General features: G+C 25.9%; 3 protein-coding genes across 12 annotated transcripts in view; 2 read left to right on the forward strand and 1 right to left on the reverse strand.

The window, feature by feature from the left end:
• Positions 1-26,311, reverse strand: part of LOC105152397 (uncharacterized) — a 160,686-nt gene that overhangs the window by 131,257 nt on the left and 3,118 nt on the right. For 3 of the 10 annotated variants that reach the window (XM_087405963.1, XM_087405964.1, XM_087405965.1), the window contains 4 exons: positions 6,006-6,221; positions 5,664-5,909; positions 5,088-5,582; positions 1,000-5,009 (listed from right to left, as the gene is read on the reverse strand). In XM_087405963.1, coding sequence (XP_087262089.1) covers positions 4,461-5,009; positions 5,088-5,582; positions 5,664-5,909; positions 6,006-6,221 — 1,506 coding nt within the window. In that variant the 3' untranslated portion in view covers positions 1,000-4,460. Of the gene's footprint in view, positions 1-106; positions 626-999; positions 5,010-5,087; positions 5,583-5,663; positions 5,910-6,005; positions 6,222-6,381; positions 6,497-26,311 lie in introns of those variants that run through there. The other 7 variants (XM_087405968.1, XM_011066662.2, XM_011066661.2 and 4 more) reach the window with 6 other exon arrangements.
• On the forward strand, positions 6,572-9,317 carry LOC105152395 (uncharacterized). Its single transcript, XM_011066656.2, has 3 exons — positions 6,572-6,888; positions 7,263-7,382; positions 7,565-9,317. Exon 3 carries the CDS (start codon positions 7,732-7,734, stop codon positions 8,923-8,925), a length of 1,194 nt encoding a protein of 397 aa, XP_011064958.2. The 5' UTR covers positions 6,572-6,888; positions 7,263-7,382; positions 7,565-7,731; the 3' UTR covers positions 8,926-9,317.
• Positions 12,886-24,963, forward strand: JHBP-1 (take-out-like carrier protein). Its single transcript, XM_011066655.2, has 6 exons — positions 12,886-13,274; positions 15,224-15,316; positions 22,409-22,559; positions 22,772-22,905; positions 23,182-23,331; positions 23,743-24,963. Exons 1-6 carry the CDS (start codon positions 13,217-13,219, stop codon positions 23,889-23,891), a joined length of 735 nt encoding a protein of 244 aa, XP_011064957.1. The 5' UTR covers positions 12,886-13,216; the 3' UTR covers positions 23,892-24,963.

A 26,311-nucleotide genomic window follows, 5' to 3' on the forward strand; every position in this document is an offset into this window, starting at 1 on the left:
CAAATCAAATAAAATAATTTAATTCGTGATAAGTTAATTTATTCGACAAACAATATACCAACTTTATAATCGCATATGTCTTACGAAATGAATTGTTATCCATCTGATAATTATTATATCGTAGATCTCTTGACTTTTCTAATTAAATTTGCGATTCTTGAATAGTTTTCTATCGATTATTAGATACATAAAATTGATGATTAATTTTTCGTTCAAACAATTATCAATTTATATGTACTGAGGACAACCTAAAAAAAGGACCGAAACGTATATTTATATTTGTTTAAATAATATATGTTTGTCATATAAATAATCTGTGTTGGCTCGTAATGGCATGTCTTTTGTACATATTAAGTTCAAGTGTATGCAATTTTAATTTATTCAAAATTATAAAAATTGCATTTAAATACAGAAAAATGTTACATTTAATATTAAAGGCATGCCAAGAGTATGAATAAATACCAAATGAGAATTTAATATCAATTTAATATTAAACGTAGTACGTTTAGTATCATATATAACATAAAGGAAAAAAGAAAGAGGAGCATAAAGAGAGTGAAGACAGCACAAATATCGAATAATTTTATACCTTTGTACTGCTATCATATTGCGCTGCTATATTCCGCTGTAAAAAAAATATAAAATAAATAAAATTTACGTTATAAAATAAATAAAATTACACGAGATTAAATAATGATGCTTTTAACACTGTGCTAATTCCCGTATTATCCGAGTAAAGTAAAGGATGTTTATATTATACGAATATGAAATACTACACCATTCTGTTAGAGTCCGAGTACAAAGAGTTCGTTCTCTAGACAATATAAAGTTCAACGTATTAATATTTCCGCGTTAGTGTTACAGACGGTCATTTCGTTGTATGACGTTGCGTAAGACTACATAACATAATGCTATTTTCTATAGCGTTCGACCGCAGATTGCACACACCTGATGAAGTATGAAATGACTCATGAGAAATATAAGAACTAACTTGCTATCTTTTACATTACATACATTTTATTCAAAAATATTTCAATCTAAAAAATACATGTTACTTTTTTAGCTATCTTTTTTTCGTTACACTATACAATAACAATTCTCTTACGGGATAAATGCATAAAGTCTTGTAAACGCACATCCACTGTTCAAAACAGTGCTTAAACATGAGTCTTATAAATGCACATTCACTGTTTAAAAAGTTCTATTATCTTATCTCTTTAATCTCTCTCAATGAGAAAAATTGAGAAATATCATCACGAAAACCATCTTGAAAAAGATGTCTCATCGCTTCTTCTTTATGCAAAGATCCTTATTCTCTCAATAATTATACTATCAAGATGACTTAAAGAATTAAAAAAAAAAGACCCCAGCGCGAATGACCCAGAATACTGCTATTTGACATACGCGTATATGTATGAAGTCTTTGGTTGTATTATGTGATATCAGAGTACGGTATGTGTTTTTAGTACCGTCTTCTAATTCATATACTAACGCATATAGTTGCATGTTGCAAATATATAAGAAAACATTAGATAACTATAATTATAATCGTCGTGAATATACAGTGCATGAAAGTTTTTCAACAATTTCTCGCTCTAATATACATACAAATTAAAATTGAAGTGCCGAATAGACGGGTATCTTAAAAATAATGCCACATATAAAATGCTGATATACAAAATTATCAAATTAATTTTCGTCATTTAATAATTTTTTTAAGTAATCCCAAACTCATATTTTTTAAAATTTTATTTGAGTAAATACTAATAAGGTAAAACATGACATAAAAAAATAGCGTTTCTCGAAATTATCCATGTAAATAACAAATTCTACAAAAGAAATTACTCATTGGAAATTAATATAAAATTTTATCAAACAGACAAACATTTGTTATACTTCATCAACCAGCGACATCTTTTTGAGGTCATAAAAATCAATCTTCAAGAATATGAAATGGCAGAATGGAATGATGAATGATTTACTTAGGAAAAAAAATAATGACAGATCCAGATGAAAAATTATCTTGAAAAATTATTATATATTAACAAATCAATAGAAGTTATTCGAAAAAAATGTCGTTTAACACATTTTAGCACATTTTGTCATCTATAAGAATATCAATTTTAAATCACAAAAACTGTAATATTCGTTTCGAACATATTTCTGAATTATATCAACATGAACCTATAAATATTATTCAAGACATCTATTAGGGTGAAATATTGATATTTCTCGGATATTTTTGGTCAAATTATTTTGAACAAGTGCACCTCGACATTTATCGTAATATTTTGCCATAATTGCATGTGTTCTACTTGGCAATGTACAACTTTTTAATAAAATTTTTGACATCGTTTATATTTTTATTTCCGTTTATCATTAACAGTGCCTCAATGTCTGCAACAAATTTTAAATTTTTGCTTAAACCTTCCATACCTCCGAGTACTGATTTCAAATTTAGTATTAAAATTTAAATTCAAAATAACGGATTCAAGATTCAGACGGTCATGAAAATCTGAAATATCGATACATTTAAAATATGAGTTTGGATTTTTATTTTAAATACATATCATAGTATACACGTACAAATACACGCACGACTGTTCAATCTAAAATATATTTAGAACGATAAAAATTCTTCGAATGTGTTTATTATGATAAATATTATAAACTATTATAATATTTATCATAATAAAATTATAATCATATTTAAATAAGACTTTATAATTAGCATCAATTCTATGATCTTTCGACATAACGGTTCTTCATTATCCAAAAAATTTGATTTTTTTATAAAGTTTAGATAACTATATTTTATTGAAAACACTACATTTCAATGTGTGCGATTTTTTTACATGTAGCCTAAATTTTCTTCTTTAAAACAAATCAAGGTAAAAGTCGATAGGATTACTTGTTTAAAAATTATAATTTTTTTCGTCGGAGCATGTCTCGGAGGTATGAAAGAGTTAATATATTCAATATATTATATAGTTCAATTGTCAGAAATTGACTAAATTCGTAATATTGTGCCATTATCATCTCATCACATATTTGGCTTATTTGTTTTCCGAATTAATACAATAAAAATATTGTATATACAACAAAAATAGTACGTATGATAAAGAGCGAGAAACTTCTAAATATCTGAACCACAGAATAATTATTCGATAGCAATTTTCTCTCAAGAGACACCCTTTTTACTCACAAATCGGCAAATTTATTCTGCTTCAATATTTTAACAATATTTTTCAAAAGTATTCTTAAATTTCATTATTTACGCAATTAGTTTAGTAACACCGTTACTACATTTTAATTATCGCGAAACAGTCCAAATGTCCAAAATAAGTCTTTGCTCAACGCAAGTAGGCATTAAAATTAAACATAAGACACGGACTAGAATTCTTGACAATAATTAATATTTCCTATAGCTAACTTAAGTAAGGCAGACAAACGTGCAATTACATAAATTGGCCTTCCCTTACGTATTAATTCTTCTTATCGATTTTTTATTTACGTTTTAAAAGGTTCATTTTATATAGGACGCAAGAAAAATCTTGGAATAAATTTTAAAATACATCCTATGTCTCTAAAATTCCAAGAGTTAAGGCGATTAGAGTAATATAGTTAATATCTATTATATTAATTAGTAATATTCATTCCTTCGAAATTTAATTTAAGAAAAAAACTACAATATGCGCTCGCTCACATGTTGAGTTATGATAAGTGAGTTTAAAAAAGAAATTTTTATTTGATACAAAATTTTATCGAAAAAAGCTTCTCGTATCTTTAAATCAATATTTTTCTGAAACTGTAAAAGACAATTTTTGAAAAATAAAAATGATATGAAATGAAGAAAATGAAGAAAAATGATGAAAAGATGGAAATGAAGAAAAATGATGAAAACAATGGAAAGACAAAGATGATAAATTTAGGTAATCACAGCTTATCTTATAGCTTAGAACATAATTATTTCAACGTTTTAACGCATTAAAGATGTGAGATTGATGTATAATACACAAAACTCCTCTATTCTAAGTTTTCCTCTACTCTAAGTTAGCTATCTCCTCTAAACTGAATTTCTCCTCTTGTATTGCTTCATTATGCTTGTATTATATGCATCAATCAGCATCAAGCAAAAAACAGATTGTGCAATATCTTTTAAAAATGAGGACTGACTGTAAGAAGAAATTGTAGAATAGAGAAAATATGCTCGGTCCCGATGATTTTAGAATAGAGGAGCTGGACTATATGATATTTTTATTTCATGATTCGCATTTTTTACTATGTTCATTTTTAATTCAATGTCAAAACATTTCTCGTCGTATTAAAATTAAACTAAATCTGAAATAGTTGTTTCAATGACAAAATATGAATTCAAAAAAAATGAAATTGAAATTACCTACGGTTCCAGCATCATCAATCATATATTGCTTTGGAACATACATGGATTTTACCTACAACTAAGATGGCGTTAAATACCTTGCATTTTCGTTCATATTACTGCTCTGAGCCTGTTCAGACAGATTTACATCTTTCATCACTTGTTCTTTAAGAGTAGCGAACGTGTACAATAAATTCGGATTTTTTTGAATACTCTGAAGGTGCTGTAAAAGAGCAGTTTCCTGCTTTATTAAGGAACCGTCCTTTAAAATATAACTCACCTCCTGCTTAGGCGTTGCCGCGATATCGGTACTGTTATCGAATACTCTTGTATCTTTTTGATCGGTATAATAATCCTCCTTTTTATTCTTACGAATGCCAAAATGCGTTTGAACGTGCTTATTTAAATGGTCCTTGCGCGAAAATGCTTTCTGGCACATGGAGCATGGAAAATCCTTAGTGCCGGAATGGATGACGGTATGTCTTGTTAAGTGTTCATTTCTCTTAAACGCCTTCTGGCATACATCACATTTAAAAGGTCGCTCGTTCGAATGACCTCGCATGTGCTGATCAAGATGCTCCTTTCTTTTCAACATGGCACCACATTCTTTGCATTGGTATTTTCGTTCCTGAAATAAACCAAAACTTTTTATTTAATACATATTTTCTTAGCTATCTTGTCTCCAAAGATAATAAAATATATGTACCTGAAGATGAGCCTGTATATGTTGTGCGATGTCCGCCTTGTCTGGAAACCCTAAATTGCACTCCGGGCAACAGTAAAGCGTAGTTCCGTCGTAGTTAACGCTGATTTTAATCTCGCTAATTTTCGCTCGAAATTTCGTTTTTTTCTCGATTTTTGGCAAATCGGTTTGTACTTGTTGCTCGACTTTTAAGACATTTCGCAAATTGTTTTCAATTTCTTGTTCATTTTGCAGATTCAGATCACTCGGATTAACAGTCATTGTCATTTGATCCGAGTTTGCGAAATTATTGCCATTTTGTAGCCAAATATTTCTGATATTTGGTATATTTAAAATATTATTCTGCACGTGCTCTACTTTCTCTTCCTGTGTCTTCTCTTTTTTTGCTTGTTCTGCACATAGTTCAAACGCTTCTCGCAGAGAAAATTCAGATGGTAATTTCTGTAAATATTCAGCCATGGCTGCTGCTGTTTGGTGCTTTAATAAAATTTCAGATTCCTACAACAGAAACAAATAAATACATCTATGAATAATGTAGAGATAATTAAAAAAATTAACAATATTCAAAGAATATCTCACCTTGTCTGAATTTTTCTCCTCTTTAGGCTGGATATCTATCCCTTGCTTTACAGTATCTGCCTGCGATGTGGAAGGTAAGTATCGACTATTAAGATGAAAATTATTCGCTGTACCGAATGTCACGGTATTTTGACTATAACTAGGGACATTAATTAACTGGTTAAGCATTTGCTTCTCGCATAATTGAATCAAAGTATCCTGCCAGCCAGGTAAAGGTGTCGCAAGGTATCTGCTGAGTGTACTTGTCTACGAGAAAGGGAATTCAAAAAAATTTGAATGTCAAACCAAAATTAAAGAAAAAGAGGAAATGCAGTGCAAAAAAAAAAGCAGAAGAAAACTCACCGAAGTCTCTTGCGGTGACGTGACCGCTTGGACAGTGGTTTGCACTTCCTGCGATTGCATGCTACGGTTATCAGCCGCGGCGATGGCGGCAATTGCAACGGCTGCAGCAGTCGGCATTGAATGCAACTCGGAGAGCTGTGGTAACGTTAGAGGACATTTAACGAGATCGCGCGATGCTCCATTCCCGGGTAAATCCATAATACCACGCGTAATAACCTGTGCAAAGAATATGCTCGAAATGTAGCGTTCCTAACCTACAAATGGATAACTTGACCGCGTGGAGCGCAAGATCAGATTACATCAGCTAAATCTCGCGCAGTTGGGCTACTCAACGATATTATCTATGATATCGTCATGCGATACATCAACGCAATACCTTATCTAGTTAAAATTAACTATGTTCAAAGACCACGAAACACATTCGCGGACGGCGTCGTTCCATATGACTCAATAATCAAATGATTAACATGGCGACGCGCGCGCACTCGCCACTGTTGCAAAGCGCCATGAAGTTGCCGCGGATAGTGAGCGAATGAAATTTCTCTTTACCGTAAGTAGCACGAAATAAATTGTCGGCGCTTAAATAAATTTTAATAGTAAACAATTTTATATTGCAATTTCGATAAGACGTAACTTTTTTCAGATGGATTATAATTGATTTCTCAAGTTGAATTCTCGAACGCAAGAAGAATATATCTTTCGAAATTTGGCTAGCCTGGAGCGTCTCTTTTTGTTTACACTAGACTCGTCGACAACTTCACGTTGATGACAATCGTCTTATGCATATTGGTATTAGTTAGTATGTGTTGAAGATGCATTAAAGTTTTCTTGGAACACAAAGTACATTGTTGAAAACAAAAATTGAGACAACATAACAAAATTAGTAAGTTTTTACTGTTGATGAGTTCCGTGCAAAGATTGTGAATAAGTGTTAAATAAAGCAAAAAAAGATAGGTTAAAAAACTGTACCTCACACAACGATTATGTGATATATATGAAAAAAAAAAATTTATAATTAAATTTTCAGTGTTGCGTTATTTATAATGCTCCAATATTATGTTAAACTTATTTTAATTTATTAGCTTGAATTACTAATATCACATATTCTGGATTATTATAATATCATTGTTTATATTTAATGTATTTTTAGTTAATGTATAAATTAATGTGTTGGATTAATGATGATATCTTGTACAATTAAAATGATCCAATTTTGCAATATGATGTTAATGATAATATGCCTTAAATTCTTAACAGAACAGAGACGCTGAATGACAATCTAAAAAAATGATGCAAGAAAAGAATGTTGTTAGTATGTATTGATGAAGATTTTAGAAGGAATGGACGCTGAAGTGAATAAGTTATGTTTGCAACTCTGTAAGTATATGTTGCATATGAGTAGAAATATCAGAATTGTTTTTTTAGCTAAACTTCTTGCAGACTTCTACTCTTACTTTTTTTCTTTTCAAAGAAAAAAAAATGAACTATTTAGCTGAAAAGAACAGACCTGTAAATCTCTTTCTTATTAAATTAATTTAATTTTTATTATCTCTTTACAGATTAATACAGTTGATTTGAGATAAATTGCCGCAATCGCAAGAATCAAAACAATTATTACATAAGAAAGAACATCAATTTATAAAAATTACGCAACGATTAATCTATTGTTTTGTGTCTGGAGTACTTTTACATCAATCCAAAACGTGTAACTGTACTAATCCCCGATATGTTAGCATCTAGAAAAGTTACGTTAACATCTAAGAAACCCCAAGATCAACGCCTAAAAAGTGTGCCTAGAAAGCCAGTAAAGGGTTGTTATTGTTCCGAGGCGATCAAGAAGCATGCAAAATCATCGAGAATTCGGCATAAACCAGCATTGCCCTGCCATTGCCAAAGTAAATTAGAAATCAAACCTGTTGAAAAAATTGGCGACAAAGTGACATCAACTTTGCCGATCAGCTGCGAGACGCTTCGAAGAGTTCAGAAAATCGATTACGCGCCCAGATCTCAATTCCTTCGTAATGTGCAAAGCAAGATCTGTGAATTACACACTGCAGATAAGGGAAACTCTTTGTGTCCGCGATCATCCAGCTACCATCGATTTATGACGAACGCGAGGATGCAGGATACCGTCACTGATGAAAGAACGATATTGTCGAGTAAATGCATTGGGAGGCAAAAATCGCCAACAGCGTCTGCAAATTCATTGACGAACGAACAAAACGGGCCCGACGATATCACCTGCGCTTTGAGTAAAAGAACTCAAGTGTCTCCGCGAAAGTTGTCAAAGTCAACATTACGAAAGACTATTAGATCCAGGAGACATATACCAGAGTCAAGCGAAAGATCCGCGTCAAAATCACCGATGCGAGGTAAACGAACAGCGCGGTTATATAAGCAAGATAGTTCTTGTTGCTGCAGAACTGAACTGGAGAAGAAGACTGCGAAGCTGCGCGGTGATAAGAGTAAATTACTGGAATATTGCGAACGGTGTTTAAGGCACTATGATGATCTTACAGTTGATGATTCCATGGATCAGGAAGTAGAGAACCTGAAAAAGTTCCGAGAACAAAACTATTTTGAAACTCATGGCTCAAGCCACACTTTAACATCATCCAGATCGTCGGGATCGTTGCGACAATATTTGTTGAATGAGCGATTGTTTCCGGAGCTGGTAGGCAAAATTCACAGACAGGATCTAGTAGTGACGATGCCGTCGTGCGTAACAACGCAAAGGAAGCGCGTTCATTACTTTCCCAGATACATAGTGCGACAAGAAAAAAGTACCTGCAATACCAATTACAGACGTAAACGATGCCAAAGCTGTCCTCTCACCGGACACGCCATTGATCTCGGAATTCTAAAAGCTAGACCGCCGTTAAATAGCTTGGCACTCAAATACCAGAAAAGAACTTTTTAACTGAAGTATATTCTCAAACTTTAATTTTTATTATAGACTTTAGATATCTATATAGAACAACATAGGCTTCTTTTATCTCAAAGATTTAGTAACGAAAATTTCAACATTGATCATCTCAACTTTTATATATCTACCCTTTTATGCTATATGTAAATATATTTTATATAAAAATTATATAAAAATTATATAAAAATTTTATATCATCATTTTATTTCTGATGATTAAAGCTGTGACATGATATTAAATTTATTTGTAGCTTTTTTGTTTCGACAAATCCATTTTATTTGCGAAATTCTTAGATTGCATATATATCTAATTATCAGAACTCTGTCTTATTTTAAATAAATTTATTTAAAATATATATTTTAAATAAAGAAAAAATTAAAACGTTATTTAATATTTATTATTTTAAATAACTTCTCCTGACTTATTTCTTATTTATTAGGTGTTGGAATTAATTCGTAGCGTTTTACAAGTGATGGGAAGTACTTTCATTAATGTATTTTTTAATGCTCATGTGAAATAAATAACATTCTTTCATTAAAAAACGCTACGAATTAATTCCAACACCTAATAATATTTTAAATAAATTTTTGGAACTTATTTTATATTTTTTATTTTGAGTAAGCTATATCAGTTTTTTTATCGATTTTGTATTTTAAATAATTTTTTGAAACCTATTTTATATTTTTCATTTTAAATAAATTGTATCAGTTATGTTACCGATCTGTCAAATAAAAGTGATGGTGAGTAGTTAAATAAGACTTAATAAACCTTGCCTTATTAAAAATCATTAAAATATTTTGTGTTTACTATTTGAAACGTTTATTTAAAGTACGTTTCTTACAATACTTTACCGATATTTCTTACGATACTTTACTCTTACGATTTTATATTTTAAATAACTTATTTAAAATAAAAAACTTATTTAAAATAAAAACTTATTTAAAATATAAAATCATAAAAGTCGGTAAAGTAACTGATACGACTTATTCGAAATAAAAAATAGAAAATAGGTTTCAAGAACTTATTTAAAACACTAAATAAGAAATAGATCACAAGAAATTATTTAAAATGAGAAATAGGATCCGAAAATATTTTAAATAAATAAATGTATTTTCGAGTCCTATTTCTTATTTTATATTTTAAAGAGTATAAAAAAATTTTCATTTAGAGATTACAATTTCTAATTCGCATAGCTTTATTATTTTTATTTCTAAATTATAAAAAATATAAATATGCATATATTTAATTGTGATATTTAGATGAGTTATCTGTCTCAATTCAAAGTGAAAAGCACGTCCAATGGAATGAAATTTCAGAGAAAACTTGACAATGGTCTTGACATTATCGAAAATGATTTATGATTATTGAAAATGATGTATGAGTCACTCTGTAGAAGACATACATGTTTTATATGGTAAGACATACAAATTTATGAATTTATGAATTTAATATATGTAGTAAAGAGGAAAGAAATTTTTAATTATTTTTTTATACAAATTAAATTAGTTATGCCATATGTATTAATTAATATTTAACGCACATTAAATATTTTATATTTTTTGTTAACTCCATTTTACACTTGTACTTTTTATTATCTTTCTTGCATTTTATTTTGAAACAAATATACATAACCAAAAGATATATTTTTTAAGCATTAAAATTGCAATTATCAAAATATAAACTTGTAATATGTTAATATTAAATATAATAATGTAAAATAAAATTGTAATTATATTAAAAAGAGTATAAAAGAGAGTATAAAAGATTTCGAGGGTTTTCGTGACCATTCGGGAATTGTTTTATTTCTAAGTCTGAAGTTCGAATAAAAAGAAAGAGAGAAAGAAATCTCGTTTATCATTATTTTTAAATAAAAGAACTTTTTCGTTGCCAATTATCAATATATTACAGTCGATAAATCGAATTTAAAAATACAAAATGATTCATAAAGAGGATTAGTTGGAAAGCAATAATTGATTATTGTATTTTCAAGTTTTCATATTTTTCACAAGATTATTCATTTCATAAGATTATTCTTTTTTTTTTGTAATAAATATCCTAATGAAAAATATAATCTAATTAACGTTTTGTAGTACACTATTACTCGCATATTTAATCCAATTTGAAATTAATTTTTAAATCAATGAGGCATAACTGACAGTGATTTCATAACTATATGAATAAGGATTTTATTCACTTTATTTCAATATATCAATTTTTTCTAGTGTTATTATAATGATTATTTTTTATTTCTACGAAGAAAAATATATAAGAAAATATAGAAATAAAACGATCCCCGAGTGGTCGCGAAACTCTCTTGGTACCCTTCTTTAATCTATACTCTCTCTCTCTCTCTCTCTCTCTCTCTCTCTCTCAAATTTTTTAAATAAATCTCACTCCAAAAGAGTGAAGATTCTGCTACTCTTGAAAAAGCTACTCTTGACAAAATATAATAATAATTATTTATGTTATAAGTTATAATTTATGATTATTTTACTTTTAAAAAAATTTTTTATAGAAGATTTCACTTCCACAAAGAATAGAATCAATGTACGAAATTTTAAAGCATTTAAATCATTTTGTGCTAACTTATTCACTATTTACCGAATATGCATAGGATAGTAAGAATCACAATACGTAAGTAAATGCATAAGCGCGTCAATATCAAACAAACCTTTGTCAAGATTCAAATCCGGCAGAGTAAACGCGTATAAATGTAGTTTCGTTCTATTAATAAAAAAATAAATTAAAATACGATAAATAAATTTTTTATTAAAATTTTTATTTTTAAAATAATTAAAATAAATTAAAATGTGTTATTTATCATGTTGAATTTAAATAATAATAAATGTCCGTGAAATGAATTAAAATATGAAATTAATTATTCATATCAAATTTGAATATATTTATATCCGTATTATATTATTTTTTGATTGAAATGAATTAAAATACGAGCTATTCATCATGCTGAAATCAGATGTATTCATGAATTCAAATGAATTCAAAAAAATCAGAAACGCGAATTCGAAAATGTCAAAATAAATTCATTTCTATGCATTTTAATTTATTCTCTCTCATTACTGGGATTTTTTCTCTTATTCAATAATATACAATAATAGTTATGCTTTATCTTGAATATTATTATAATAATAATAAATATATTCTATATATTTAAAAATATTTAAAATCGTAAAATTGAATACATCCCAGTTAAAAATTATGAATAAGAACAATCTCTTTGAATTTACTTCAATTAAAAACAATTTTCAATTTTCAAAGCATTTAAATCATTTTGTGCTAACTTATTCATTATTTACCGAATATTGCATAAGATAATAAGAATCACGAGCATAAGTAAATGCATAAGCGCAACATTTAGTTTTTAATTTATAAGCTATGAATATAGCTTACAATTCAAAATTATGAAAATACACACTTTTGTTTAAATAAAAAAAGTTATAACGGAAATATGTACTTGAATTTATATCCGAGTACAATATTAGATAGAAATATTCCTGTTTCGATCGAAATGAATAAAAATACTGTTCTATTTAGAAAGAATTATAAATATTCATAAACAGAAATGAATTTATGCTCTCAGATATTAATTCATTTCAATCCAGCTCCGGGGTCTAAAACGCGAACTCGGATAAATTAAAATGAATTGCAATTTTTAATTAATTTCAATCCATTCTCGTTTACTGGGAACATTAGACATTTCAATTTGATTTCTTGTTAAGCGATTGAGAAAATATTTGTAAAGTAATTTCATAACTGAACGATCAAAAACAATTTTTTTTATTATAAATATTCTTGTAATAATTTTTTTATGTATTATAACATTTTGATAAAAAGATAATAAAATTCGATATTTTATTAAATATAGATGTGGCTGTACTAGTTTAAATCTATTTAAATAATGTTTGCTTTTTTTTTTCATACATAATTACATACACAAAATTAATTATGTCTTCAGTAGGTACATCAAATAATTATATGAGTAGATAAGTCACAGCGACTGATAACTGACTATCCCGACATGTTGCTGGACAATAACATTCACTTTCTATGCCTCACCCTGAATGCATGTATATGTATGCAATATACATACATATACAGTATATATAAACGATGTGCAATATAGAAACATGGTGGGGCAAGCAGTGTTTAAATAGACTGCCTAGATTGTCCGTCTTCCAGTTTACATTAAACGATTGTTGAATATAATCTTATTTTCATATAAGAATTTTCTCCTTACAATAAGTCGAGCGGAAGATAAAATTCAGAAATGATGAAGTTGATCTTCTTGCTCATAGTAATTGTAAGCGCGACGGCGTTAGATCTTCGTAAGTAACATAATGTGTACTTTCCTTTCAAATTATTTTATAAATTATATTGCTTTTATAAAAAAAAACTTATTAAAGCTATTAAATGTTCGTGTAAAAATATTAACATTAAAAAATTTTTTTAATTATAATAAAACTTTAAACTTTTCAGTTATAAAATAAAATTGAAGTTAAATTTTATTATATTTTAAATAATATTTTTATATAAATAAAATAAGCTTTCGATAATTTATATTTTTAATAGAATATGAACTCTAAAACATCGAAACTACATCTTATTTTATTTATTTTTTTCTTTGTATGAATTAGTAATAATATAATAACACTTCAGTTGTATTAAAATTAGTCACGATTATTCAAGTTTTTCTCGGCCTTTGCCCGAGTTTTTCTTATCCAATAATTGTCTGTCAAATTACATCTAATAAGTTATTTTACTACTGTGAATCAGTTGTTGACTGAAAAAAACTTAAATAAAAATCAAAATTTTAATACAATTATAGACTGCATTTTAAAATATTAAATTTATTGAAGAAATATGCTTTCATAATTTACTTACAAATTGTGTCAACATTATATTTTTTGTATTAATTTTTTACATGACATTTGTGTTACTTCCTAATGTATTCGTCTTGTATTAAATTAACAACAATTTGGATGGATCATTGGGGAATGTAAAAATATTGTTTTGTATTTTTATTGAATTTAATACAATAAACTTTGATTTAATATTAAAAAAATTATTTAAAGAAACTAAAATTTAGTTTGAAGTTAAATACAAAATTGAATTGTAAGTTTTTGTTTATCAAATATAATTTCACAAAATATAATTTTATAAAATATAATTTCAATAATAGTATATGTAATAATTATTATATATAACAATTTTCATATTTTGAAAAATAAGTAAAATATGTCATAAAAAAATTATATTTTATAAAATACTTAAAAACGTGAGTATAATTTTTAGTTAAATACTACATAGTTAGAAAATTTGTGTTATATAATATATTTCACGTTCCCCAATGATCCATCCAAATTGTTGTGTTAATTTAATACAAGACATTAATACATTAGGAAGTAACACAAGTATTATGTAAAAAATTAATATAAAAAATATAACGCTGACACAATTTGTAAGCAAATTATGAAAGCATATTTCTTCAGTAAACTTAATATATTAAATTAATATATTTTAGTAAAATTAATATTTATAATATTAAATTAATACTTTTATTAATTTATCTTATAATTTCTGTTTTAAAATAAATTATTTTTATAATTGTTATTTTTATAATTGTTCACTTATTCATAAATTGTGTTAACGTTAAGAAATGTTAAATAATTAATTTGACACAATATTAAATAATAAATATAATCACATTATGTTAAATTGAAATTCGGTTATGTTAAAAAACATAAAAATGACAAAAATCGGTTTTAATAAAGGATGTTTTTTTAAGCCCGATAGAACTTGAAATTGTAAAAAATAAAACAAAAAATTAAATTAAACAGCCGCGATGGCCATATGCCCGAAATCATTTTCAAATGTTAATGCCATGCATTGATCTTTCGATTAAAAAAAATTTGATTATAATTTAATTTTTGTGTTAGTTTTTACAATTTTAAGTTCTATCGGGCTTAAAAAAATACCCTTTACAAACACAAAATGTTTTTTATTGTGTGATCCATTTTTAATCAAAACAATTATGTGCTGGACCATTTAATAATATCATATTAAAATTAGATTCATTTGCACACACAACCGATTGCATTTTATTAAATTGAATTAAACTATACACTGTTGACCGAAATTGACAAACGTATAGGTTTAAAGAGAAAGCTAACGTTTAAAGATCGAGTGAGTACATAGGTTTATTGGATCTGCAGCAATGCAGTCAGTTATATAATAACTTACTCACCATAGTTTTCTCTCTTTTTCTACTTTATAGCCAGCAATTTTAAGACTTGTAATAAGTCAGATCCGAAATTAGGAGAATGCCTTGCGGATGCTATCAGAGATGCAATTGTTTCGATGGCCAAAGGTAAATATATCTCACTTTTTTATCACAATGTGACATTTATAAATTTAAAAAAAATCTTAAGAAAAGTTAGAAAATTTTAAGATTAAAAAGTGTGCGCAGTTTAAAAGTTCAAAGTATAATAAATATAAAGATATATTTGGACCTTAACGATATGTTTCATAGTTTTTCTACGCATAATGAAAAGAATATTTCTACATTTTTTCTATAACATAGAATAAGCTAAGAATAGCGTAGAATCAAATTATTAAATCGTAAACATATAATTTGTTCTTAGAGTAAATTATAAGTCGATGTCGATATTCACATTTCATTATAAGAGATAAGCATCGACTTTTCTGTAATTTCAATCAATAATTTCATTAATTAGTACTTTTCTTGTATATTTATTGTATCATGAATAATTATCATTGCAGAGATATTCAATTGTTTTAATAGTTTAAAATGGTTTAAATATTCAGAGAATTCATAGAAATGCCTATACGTTTATACGGGTGTTCCGTTTTGGCAGGAATGAATATATTACAATTTTTATAATAGATAATATACATATATAATAATATCCATATATACAGAGTCGTAAGTTTTGGCCAAACACTTTTGTGTAGATAGAGCCGACTAAACTGAGTCGAAAAGTTCTCTATCATCTTGCAATTTTCGCAATGGTTAACGAGATATTAATTACTAAAAATCGCTAAATATTAGTTTTCAATCATTTTTCACTCAAATACTATCAACTCTATAGAAAAATAGCAAGAGATAAAAATTGTTTATTTTCTTCTTATAAAGTTCTGAGAATTTTTTCAGAATTTTTAATATCATATTTTCTTATGGTGATAAAAATAAGAAAATACAATACTAAAAAATTGATAAAAAATTCTGAAAAAATTCTTAAAATTCTATGAGAAAAAAATTAATAATTTTGGTCTCTCGCAGTTTTTCTGTAAAATTGATAGTATTTGAGTGAAAAATTATAGAAAACCAATATTTAGATTTTTAGTAATTAATATTTCGTTAACCATTGTGAAAATTGCAATGATAGAGAACTTTTCGATTCAGTTTAGTCAGCTCTATCTACACAAAAGCGATTGGCTAAAACTTACAGTTCTGCATATATGGATTACACATTTATTATCTATTATAAAAATTGTATTAGGTGTTGGAATTAATTCGTAGCGTTTTTTAATGAAAGAATGTTATTTATTTCACATGAGCATTAAAAAATACATTAATGAAAGTACTTCCCATCACTTGTAAAACGCTACGAATTAATTCCAACACCTAATAATATATTCATTGATCAAACTCGTAATTAAAAATGTCGTAGAGTCTCCAAAGTATAAGTTTAATGTATTACAAATTTGTAAACGAAAACTCAATTCATATAATATTTTGTATTAATTAATATTAAACTGCATTTTCTATTTTCAGAAAAAAATCAGTAAATAATATCGTTATAATTGTTATTATACAAAATCAATCTCTTTCTCTAATTTGTAAACTAATAATTAATATAAATTATTAATAAATTTTGATTCAATAAACTGCGCGAACGAAAAAAATTATTCATTTATTTTTTATAAATGAAGAATAATTTTAAAGTATGTATATTTTATAAAATATACTGTAAAAAATATACATATATTAAATAAGATAATAATTATATATATATAAAATTTATAACATTATTAAAATTTATTTTCGTATACAAAACACAATGTTATATTGATGTAAATCGTTACTTTTGCGTATTTGATAACCTAAGTAGTGGTTAAACCATAATTGTTATTTTTCACTTTTCCAGTATTGTCTTAGCAAAAGTTATAAAAAGTCCATAAAATCTCGCGTCTATAAAATTCAAATTACTTTGCATAGAAATTAAATGACATGTTTTATCTTCCACCGCAAACGTAACGTTTCTTAATGTGAAGAGTATTTATTAGCTCATCATAATAGGACATGTCATGGTGAACTAGCAATGCATGATGAAATATTCTGATTGTTATATAATTAAAAGTTAATTTATTTTCAAATGAGCTTGATTATTTATAGTAGTATTGTTTTATTTCACATATATATATATATATATATATATATATAATTAATAATTTATACATTAATCAGAATTTTTTAAAAATAAGTAATCCTTTTAACACATGAGAACACTAACTTATAAATAATATTGCAAAATTATAATTATTCAGGTTTTCTAAATATTGTAAAATTTTAACATAATTTTGTGAAACATACTATTTGTTAATAATTTGATTTGTTTATAGAAAAATTATACAGAATTATATATATACAGAATTATATATAATTGTAAGGTTATTTGTTTATAGAATCTATTTTATCTAGTTCTACTTTTAGACGTATATAATAAAAATCTGTGTTAATATAGAATAACACTTTAAATTATTGTGTTAAATCATTAATATACATAATATAGCTGCAATGAAAACAAAGATGTAATGATACATGATATATAACATTGGATTAGTATTTAATATCGATTTTTGTTGTTCTTGAAATCTATAAATTACAGAATTATTGAGAGTAGAATTTGAAGAATTTAAAACTATGAATTTAAAGATTTTTATGTAAAAAACAGATGTCGCAATACATTTACTGTTTTGTGATGAATTATTTTAAGACTAGATTTATTATTCATGTTTATGCCTCGTGATTCAGGCTCTACGCAATGAAGAAAATATTAGGAATAGGAATAAATATTAAGATTTCAATCTATTAGAAATCGTGTATTCCGGTGTAACTGGTATCTGATAGATTGAAATTGTAATATCTATTCCTGTTCCTAATTTAATTGTGCGCAGGCTCTCACACACCTGCACATGCCTGTGGTAAAGCGGCAAAGAAGGATCACTCACTGATAGTGTTATGACCGCCGCATGTTCCGGCACTTACGAATTTTAGCACCACAAATGTGAATGTAAAATATAATTTCAAAAAACAATTTCTATAATAATAAACTATAACTATAGAAAAGACAAGAAAAAATGGAAGCTCTTTTCTGGATTATAAGTGCATGTTTATAGAAAATGAAACAGGCAGCGTTGGTTCTGCATTTTACGTTGTGAGTTTGTCTTGGGTATAATAACGGTACATTTAGTATCAAAATTGAAGTTTAGTTATTATATTTAATACATCTTGACCATACACAAAAAAATGATTTACTGAGACGTCACATTAACATTTCTAATTTATTCAGTATGATCATAGTTCATTCAATAAAAATATTGAATGTTAGCATGATATCATATGCTGTCTGGGTTGATCTATGCAAATCAATAGAAACTAAGTGAAAAAGAATCATATATTGAGAAATTGTTTATATAAAAATTGTAATAAATATATAAGTAATATTTAAAAAAATTGATTATTATAATTTTTATATAAACAATTCCTTAATATATCTTGTTTCACTTTGTTGCTTTCTATTGATTTGCATTAATTACGTTAAAGCTTACATATTCCAGTCTTAATAGTTAATGTGTATATATATATATATGATAAAAAAAGATTTAATTTTCGTTTAAATCTCTATCATTTTATTGAAAATTAGACCTATATGTCATGTCAAAGAATCCAAAGTTGTAATAATATTATTACTATGCCTACACTGCTTACGTTTACACGTTACCGATTAATATTAATCGGATTTAATATCTATAGTTACAACAAATAATTATTACTGACAAAATGTATAAATAAATGCTAGTTAAATTCTAATTTATAACACCGATTGTCAATTGTTATAAAACTGAATTTAACGCGTTTATATATTAGGTGTTGGAATTAATTCGTAGCGTTTTTTAATGAAAGAATGTTATTTATTTCACATGAGCATTAAAAAATACATTAATGAAAGTACTTCCCATCACTTGTAAAACGCTACGAATTAATTCCAACACCTAATACAATATTTCACTGATTTTACGTCAGTACTTGCAACTTTATCATCAGAATTACAGATGTTAGTTTAAATCTAGGTTTTTAAATTAAAATTATTTTACTATTAATTATTCGGAGGCAAATCAAAATGTTTTAATTGTTTTTATTGAATTTATATATTTATATCTCACAATCAGTGAGAAATAACAATGGAATCAATATCGATTCAATGCTGAAATCATCAAAGTGACTTTGATTCGACATCTATTCCATTGTCACATCTCACTGCGATGTTACTAACAAATTTTGATTGTATCCCCAACAGAACGATTCATTCAGATCCGATTTTTTAGTAGATCGATTTCAATCAATCCGATTGAAAATTGATTCAATTAATGGAGATCGCACATTCCTAATGTGAAAACATAAAAAATAATTAATAATGGATAATTTTCGCATTGTTTGTTTAAAAAAAAAACAAATTTAGAAAAATGTAAAATTTGCTTATACATAATTATGCATAATTTTTTATATATAATTTTTTATATATAATATACATATTTATGAATATTTATGTTTATTTATACATACTTGTACATATTCATGAAAAATTTTTTACTGGGACAGACATCTGATGATTGTTCATGGATGTATCCGATTCATATATGATGCGCATGATGCATCATTTATCTTCGTTGATCACTGAATATTAAACAAGGATAAATAATATATCATGCACATTATGCGTGAAACAGAATACACTCCATTTTATGCCTATGGACGTGTGAATGTGATTTGGACTTAAAATAGACATTCTTGGGATGTCCAGTAGCTATCTGGGTATTCAATGCTACGAATTGAAAAAAAAAAGCATAGTTGCCATGCACATTCAAAACATATCAAATGCCGAGACTTTTTTAAATTATACCTCACCGAGATTGTAAAATTTATAAATAAAAAATATTTTTAATATATCTTTAATATATTTTCTTCGATATATTTTGTATATTATATAAAGGTTATTCTCTTAATAATTTTAAAATTTGTAAAGATTTTCTTATGTATTTTTCAATGTTTTTGATAAAAGAGTGATCAATATATTTTTTTATTAATTTATTATTAATTATTATAGCTCTAACAACATAAATAATATTCTGACAAATAATGAGTCTCCTAAATAATGAGTCATATAAGCGATTCATTGAATTACTTTTACTAATGTATTATAATAGCTCTTAGATTCTCATTAAAGCGATCAAGTATTTTCGGTGATGATTTCATCAAAGATATAACATTATAAATATCCGTTTCTTTCAAAGAAAATATAATGTTTATTCTTTTTCTTATTAGATTAATAAAAATATATACATTTTAACAAGATATTTTAAAATACATCACTTTTTCCTATTCACTAGAAAAAGCCAAATTGTAAACAGTTATCATGAAAGATGTTTACGAATTATATAATTAGTTAATAAAGAGTTACAGCTTGAGTTACAGCTTGAGACAAAAATATTTTAAGAAATTATTAATTACTTCGCGATTACAATAGTCAATTATTTCTCATTTCGAAAAGTTATGACGACAAACAAATAGTTGAAACTCAATTGTTGTTTACACTATAAAATAATTTCCAAGTGCATACACTCACCAGAGTTGTAAAAGTCGCAATTTGCATGATCATCAGATATCTATAACTTTAATTTACGTTCAGTGACATGAATTATTATGCTATCTTATACTATATACACGTCTAATAAATTTCTACGATAATACACGTAATTACAATTACATTGAAACGGTATAAATTATGCAAATTAACGCTTGTAAAAATATATTTGCAAGTTATTATTCCATATTTGTACAGAATACGAATAATTAATTTTAATTATTTTCGCTAAAACAATAACAATATCATATAGCTAAAAAACGCGTCAAATATACAGGATGTCCCAGAATAATGACCAAATTATATATAATATTTCATGGGCAGATAGAGCGGATTAAACTAAGTTGAAAAGTCTACCATTTTGCAATTTTCGCAATGGTTAACAAGGTATTAATTACTAAAAATTGACGAATATTGATCTTCAATAATTTTTTACTCAAATACTATCAACTTTATAGAAAAACTGCAAGAGATAAAAATTGTTCCTTTTTCTCCTCATAGAACTCTAAGAATTATTTCAGAATTTTTTATCAACTTTTTAATACTGCATTTTATTTTTACCAATATGAGAAAATACGGTATTTAAAAATTCTGAAAAAATTCTCAGAACTTTATGAGAGGAATATAAACAATTTTTGTTTTTTACCGTTTTTGTAAAATTGATAGTATTTGAGTAAAAAATTATTGAAAACTAATATTCAGCGATTTTTAGTAATTAATATCTCATTAACTATTACGAAAATTGCAAAATGGTAAAGGATTTTTTAAAGGACTCAGTTTTTTAGTCCGATCTCTACCAACATACGAAAAATTTGGTGATCATTGTGAAAGATGTATACGGAAATATATAATAGTAAAATTGTGAAAAAACCGCTACAGTATATTTTTTATCAGATTGATCAGCTTTTTCAGACGTAACATAGCAACTTTTGTATCTCTTAATTTAAATCTTCCGTCAAAAGATAGTTATACAAAAAATGATTACATAATTTTTCTGAATGCATTTACATCATGATGATAATGTAAATTATGTACTTGTTGCAGAAATATTAAATATTTGTATTTATTTATATATAGAATTAACTTTGCATTGCTCGCTCTCTCTTTCTCTCTCTCTCTCTCTCTCTCTCTTATAAAATTTGACAGTTTTATACTATTAAATTATATCAATTTTAGTCATTATTTTTGTAAAGTATTCTTAGGTATAAATAATTTTTGTAAAAAGGATATTGGTATATTTGATATTGCATTTTTTTCTTTTTAACGTGTTTTTAAGTAGATTATTTTACACTAAAAGTTACATAAGATATAATATATAATATGCAATTAATAAAGCTATAATTAGTTATAAGTTATCTTTTTATTAGTTGCATTTTTTAATTCTGCAAATTACATCTTACAGTAGAGCAATATGAAGTAATTATGCGTGTTATATAAAAGAAAGGAATCAAAATGCATTAGAATAAAATGTACATTGACTTTACACATTCAGTATCTGTCACGTTCATGTTTAGGTCTGAAGAGCTTCAAAATTTTGCCTATTGAACCTCTAGCAGTTGACAGCATAAAAATTGGTAGTTCGGAGGGCTCGATTTCGCTCAAACAAGAATATCGAAATATCAAGATACATGGACTCACGAAGAATTTGAAATTGAACAATTATCAGTATGTAACTTTCTCTATCAAATCGAACATTTCAATGTAAAATCAATTGATGCAGATAAAATAAATAATAGAAAATACATTTAATTAAATAGATATTATATATGAAAAAAAGTAGAAATTTTCAATGAGAGAGTTTTAAATAAGGAATCTTATGTTCTAATCATTATATAATTAGTACTAATAACCAATATATTAATCATTATTTTCTTTAGGGTAGACTGGGACAATTTAATATTTACATCCGAGGCTTTTAATACCCGAGTGGACTTTATTGCCGATTACAAACTCGAAGGCAAGATTCTATTACTACCAATCCGAGGAGAGGGCAAATGCAACATATCTATGCGTAAATATTATAATGTTTTCTCGTAACTGCATGCATTATTATTTACAATTGTTGCATTATTATTTGCAATTTAAATCTAGGTAGATTAAAATTTTTTTTTACAATGATGACCTAGTAGATTAAGATTTTTTCTTACACTGATATAATAGACACATATGATATAATAGATTTTATCTTATAAAATTTTATCTTATTTTTTTGTTGCAAATTATAAATCATCTACAAACAATTTTAACAGTATATTTTTTTTGCTAAGTCGATTTATTTTTATTTTAGATGATTTAAGGACGAAACACGAAGCATATTATGAAAAGTTTGAAAAGGATGGAGATATTTATATGAGACTGACGAAGTATATTATCAAATTTTCACCTGATCACATAACCCTACAATTCGATAATCTTTTTAACGGAGATCCTATTTTAGGTATTAAATCTTATTTAATCAATATCTCGGTAACATAATTGATATTATTTTGTTGCAAATACATAAAAATAAATTATCGTAAATTTATAATATATAATATAATACATTTTATAATAGATTTTACGTAAATGTACCAATATTTTTGTACAAAGTCAATAACCGTATTTATTTTTTAACTTTTAATTTAAAAGTACAAGAAAAAGATATGAATATAAAAAGATATAAATGTGTTTTTAAGCTTAATATTTAAAAAATATATTAATTTCCTAGTGTCTTAATTACTATTAATTCATACCTCAATATTTTAAATTAATTTAAAAAGATGATAAATTGAACGTATTTTATATATTTTTTAATATATTCTTTAATATATTCTTGTATTAATGTTTCCATACTCCTCACTGATTACAGGTGAACAAATGCATAAATTCCTCAATCAGAATTCGGATTTAATTTTTAAGGAGTTTCAAGCATCTTATGAAGAAACTTTCGGTTTGGTCTTCGCTGAAATCACCAATAACATTTTTACTCGCGTACCAATGAATAAGATTTTTAAGTAGATAATAGTATCACTTTTTATTGTTATTCGCGTTTTTTTTAAATATAATAATTACTTGTAAAGTAATTAGATAAAAAAGAGCGTACATATGAAAAATTGTAACATTTGAAAAATCAAACTACATACATATATCTATAAAATGTATCACTGAGGAGCCTTAAAAAAGTATTTTCCATCATAATTGGAAATGACTACTATATTATATATAGTATTATATACAGTAGTAGCTTTAATGAAATTTATAATAAGTTGATTATTGTTTATTTGTCATTGTTTTAGTCTTAAAATGACATCTTTAATGATATTTTATTGTCGAAATGACGTTAAATAACGTCAGCTTGCTTCTTAAGAAATTATATTTTTTTTATTCAATTATCATTAATTATTTACTTTCCTTTCAATATAGTTATTTTAAATACTCTTTATTGTCTTAATAATAAAGATTTTAAATTTATATACAACGTGAAAACTAATGTGGTTATAATTTTAAAACGTAGAAAAAGAAGAGCATAAGAAACCACAGCACATTATTAATGTTTTAATTAATGAAATAATAATTAAATATCACAAACTATACATTATTAATGTTTTAATTAATGAAATAATAATTAAATATCACAAACTATAACTTGTGCTGTGGTTTCTTATGCTCTTCTTTTTCTACGTTTTAAATTTATATTTTCAAAATAATCTCACTTTTTACTACGTTGTTCTTTAATTATTTCCATACTTAAAACAGGTATACTATGTTGATCAGTGTTAGATGAATACTGAATAATTTTCCTAATAATAGTATAGGTATTAGGTGCATATTAATAATATCCCGTTTTAAGTATATAATAATTAATATAATAATTAATTTAAATGGATTAATTATTTTAGTTTTACGTGATATTGCATAGAATAATTATTTCAAATACATAGGCAAAAAATTTTGACCGAAATTTGTACAGAAGAGCTATAAAAATATCTCATATCGTATTGTATAACACACAAAAATAAATCAACTTAATGTAATATTCGAGTACAGTTGCGCTTATAAATCATCAAAATTTTAAAATTTATGTCAATAACGTTTTTATTTCAAAAGTCCCGAATATTATGAAACTAGATTAATTTTTTTAATATAAACATTACTACATAAAGAATCTCATCTCAAAGTAATAATTACACTGTGCAAGTAATAATTACTCATTTCAAAAGTTTATATTCACAAATGTATCATACGTTCAGAAGCATTAAATTTATACAAAATTGAAAATATATTCTGAATCCTAGTAAAAAAAAAGGTATACTTCAATCAAATTTATTAAATTAAAACAAATTCGATCTATTTATTATAAAAAGTTCGTTTCTTCGATCAATTTTATAATATTTTCCAAAAGAAAATAAATCTTGTTTTGAGTAAATAATAAGTTTTTCTAAATTTTGTAATAAGTATTTTAAAATTATTATCAAGAAAATATTCTTTGTTAAAAATAACCGTTATTTAAAAGAAAGAAAATAAATTGAGTAACCACTTTTCTTAGCAGTAGATTGATATTTTTCAGTGTGCATCAATAAACATATCTCTTTGTATTTTATAAATTATTAGAATCATTTTTTTGTATAATTTATTATTTCAAAGTTAAATATTTTAAGTGACGCAATACTTTGAACGCAATTTTAAAGTAATTATGAGATAAATTCTTCTATTTTTTGACAAAATATATATTGGATCTTACATCATGTTACTACTTTATTTAATATAAAATCTAGTTACTACGAATGGATAAGTTATAAAATCTTAGGTTAAAGTCAGTGCATTGAGATAAATAGCACAATCGTAAAATGTCTTTTATAAAAAAGCGAGATTAATAAATTGTGACAAAAGCGCTATATAAAAATATTTGTTATTTCATTAGTAATGTACAATAATGTATACAAATAAGTGTAAAACGATACAAGGAATATATCATAGAAAACAATATGTATATATATGTGTATGCATATATATTGCTTTTCCGCACCAACTTATATAAAATTTAATTCTGAATAAATATTTGAAAATAGATAAGGTAGAAAAAATAATAAAACAATATTTATTATCTTGTAATAAATACTTTTCAATATTATATTTAGAAACAACAATTTAATTTACTTTTTATATATATTTTTTATATTTTTTAATTTTCTATATTTCATGTATTTAAAAAATACAAATATTTTATTATCTTTTGTTTTAACATGATATTATAAATTTTACAGTGCATGTACAATAAATTCCATAAGAAGAAGCATTCAGGATTAAATTTATCCTAATCTGTTCTAATTCATCCATTTTAAGGCAACAGATGCATGGAATGCTATAATAATTATAAAGAATACATATCAATATACATATCAATAACTTGTAAAGAATATACAAGTATATTCTTTACA

This window comes from Acromyrmex echinatior, chromosome 4, assembly GCF_024713525.1.
Source record: "Acromyrmex echinatior isolate Ae372 chromosome 4, ASM2471352v2, whole genome shotgun sequence".
Lineage (NCBI taxonomy): Eukaryota > Metazoa > Arthropoda > Insecta > Hymenoptera > Formicidae > Acromyrmex > Acromyrmex echinatior.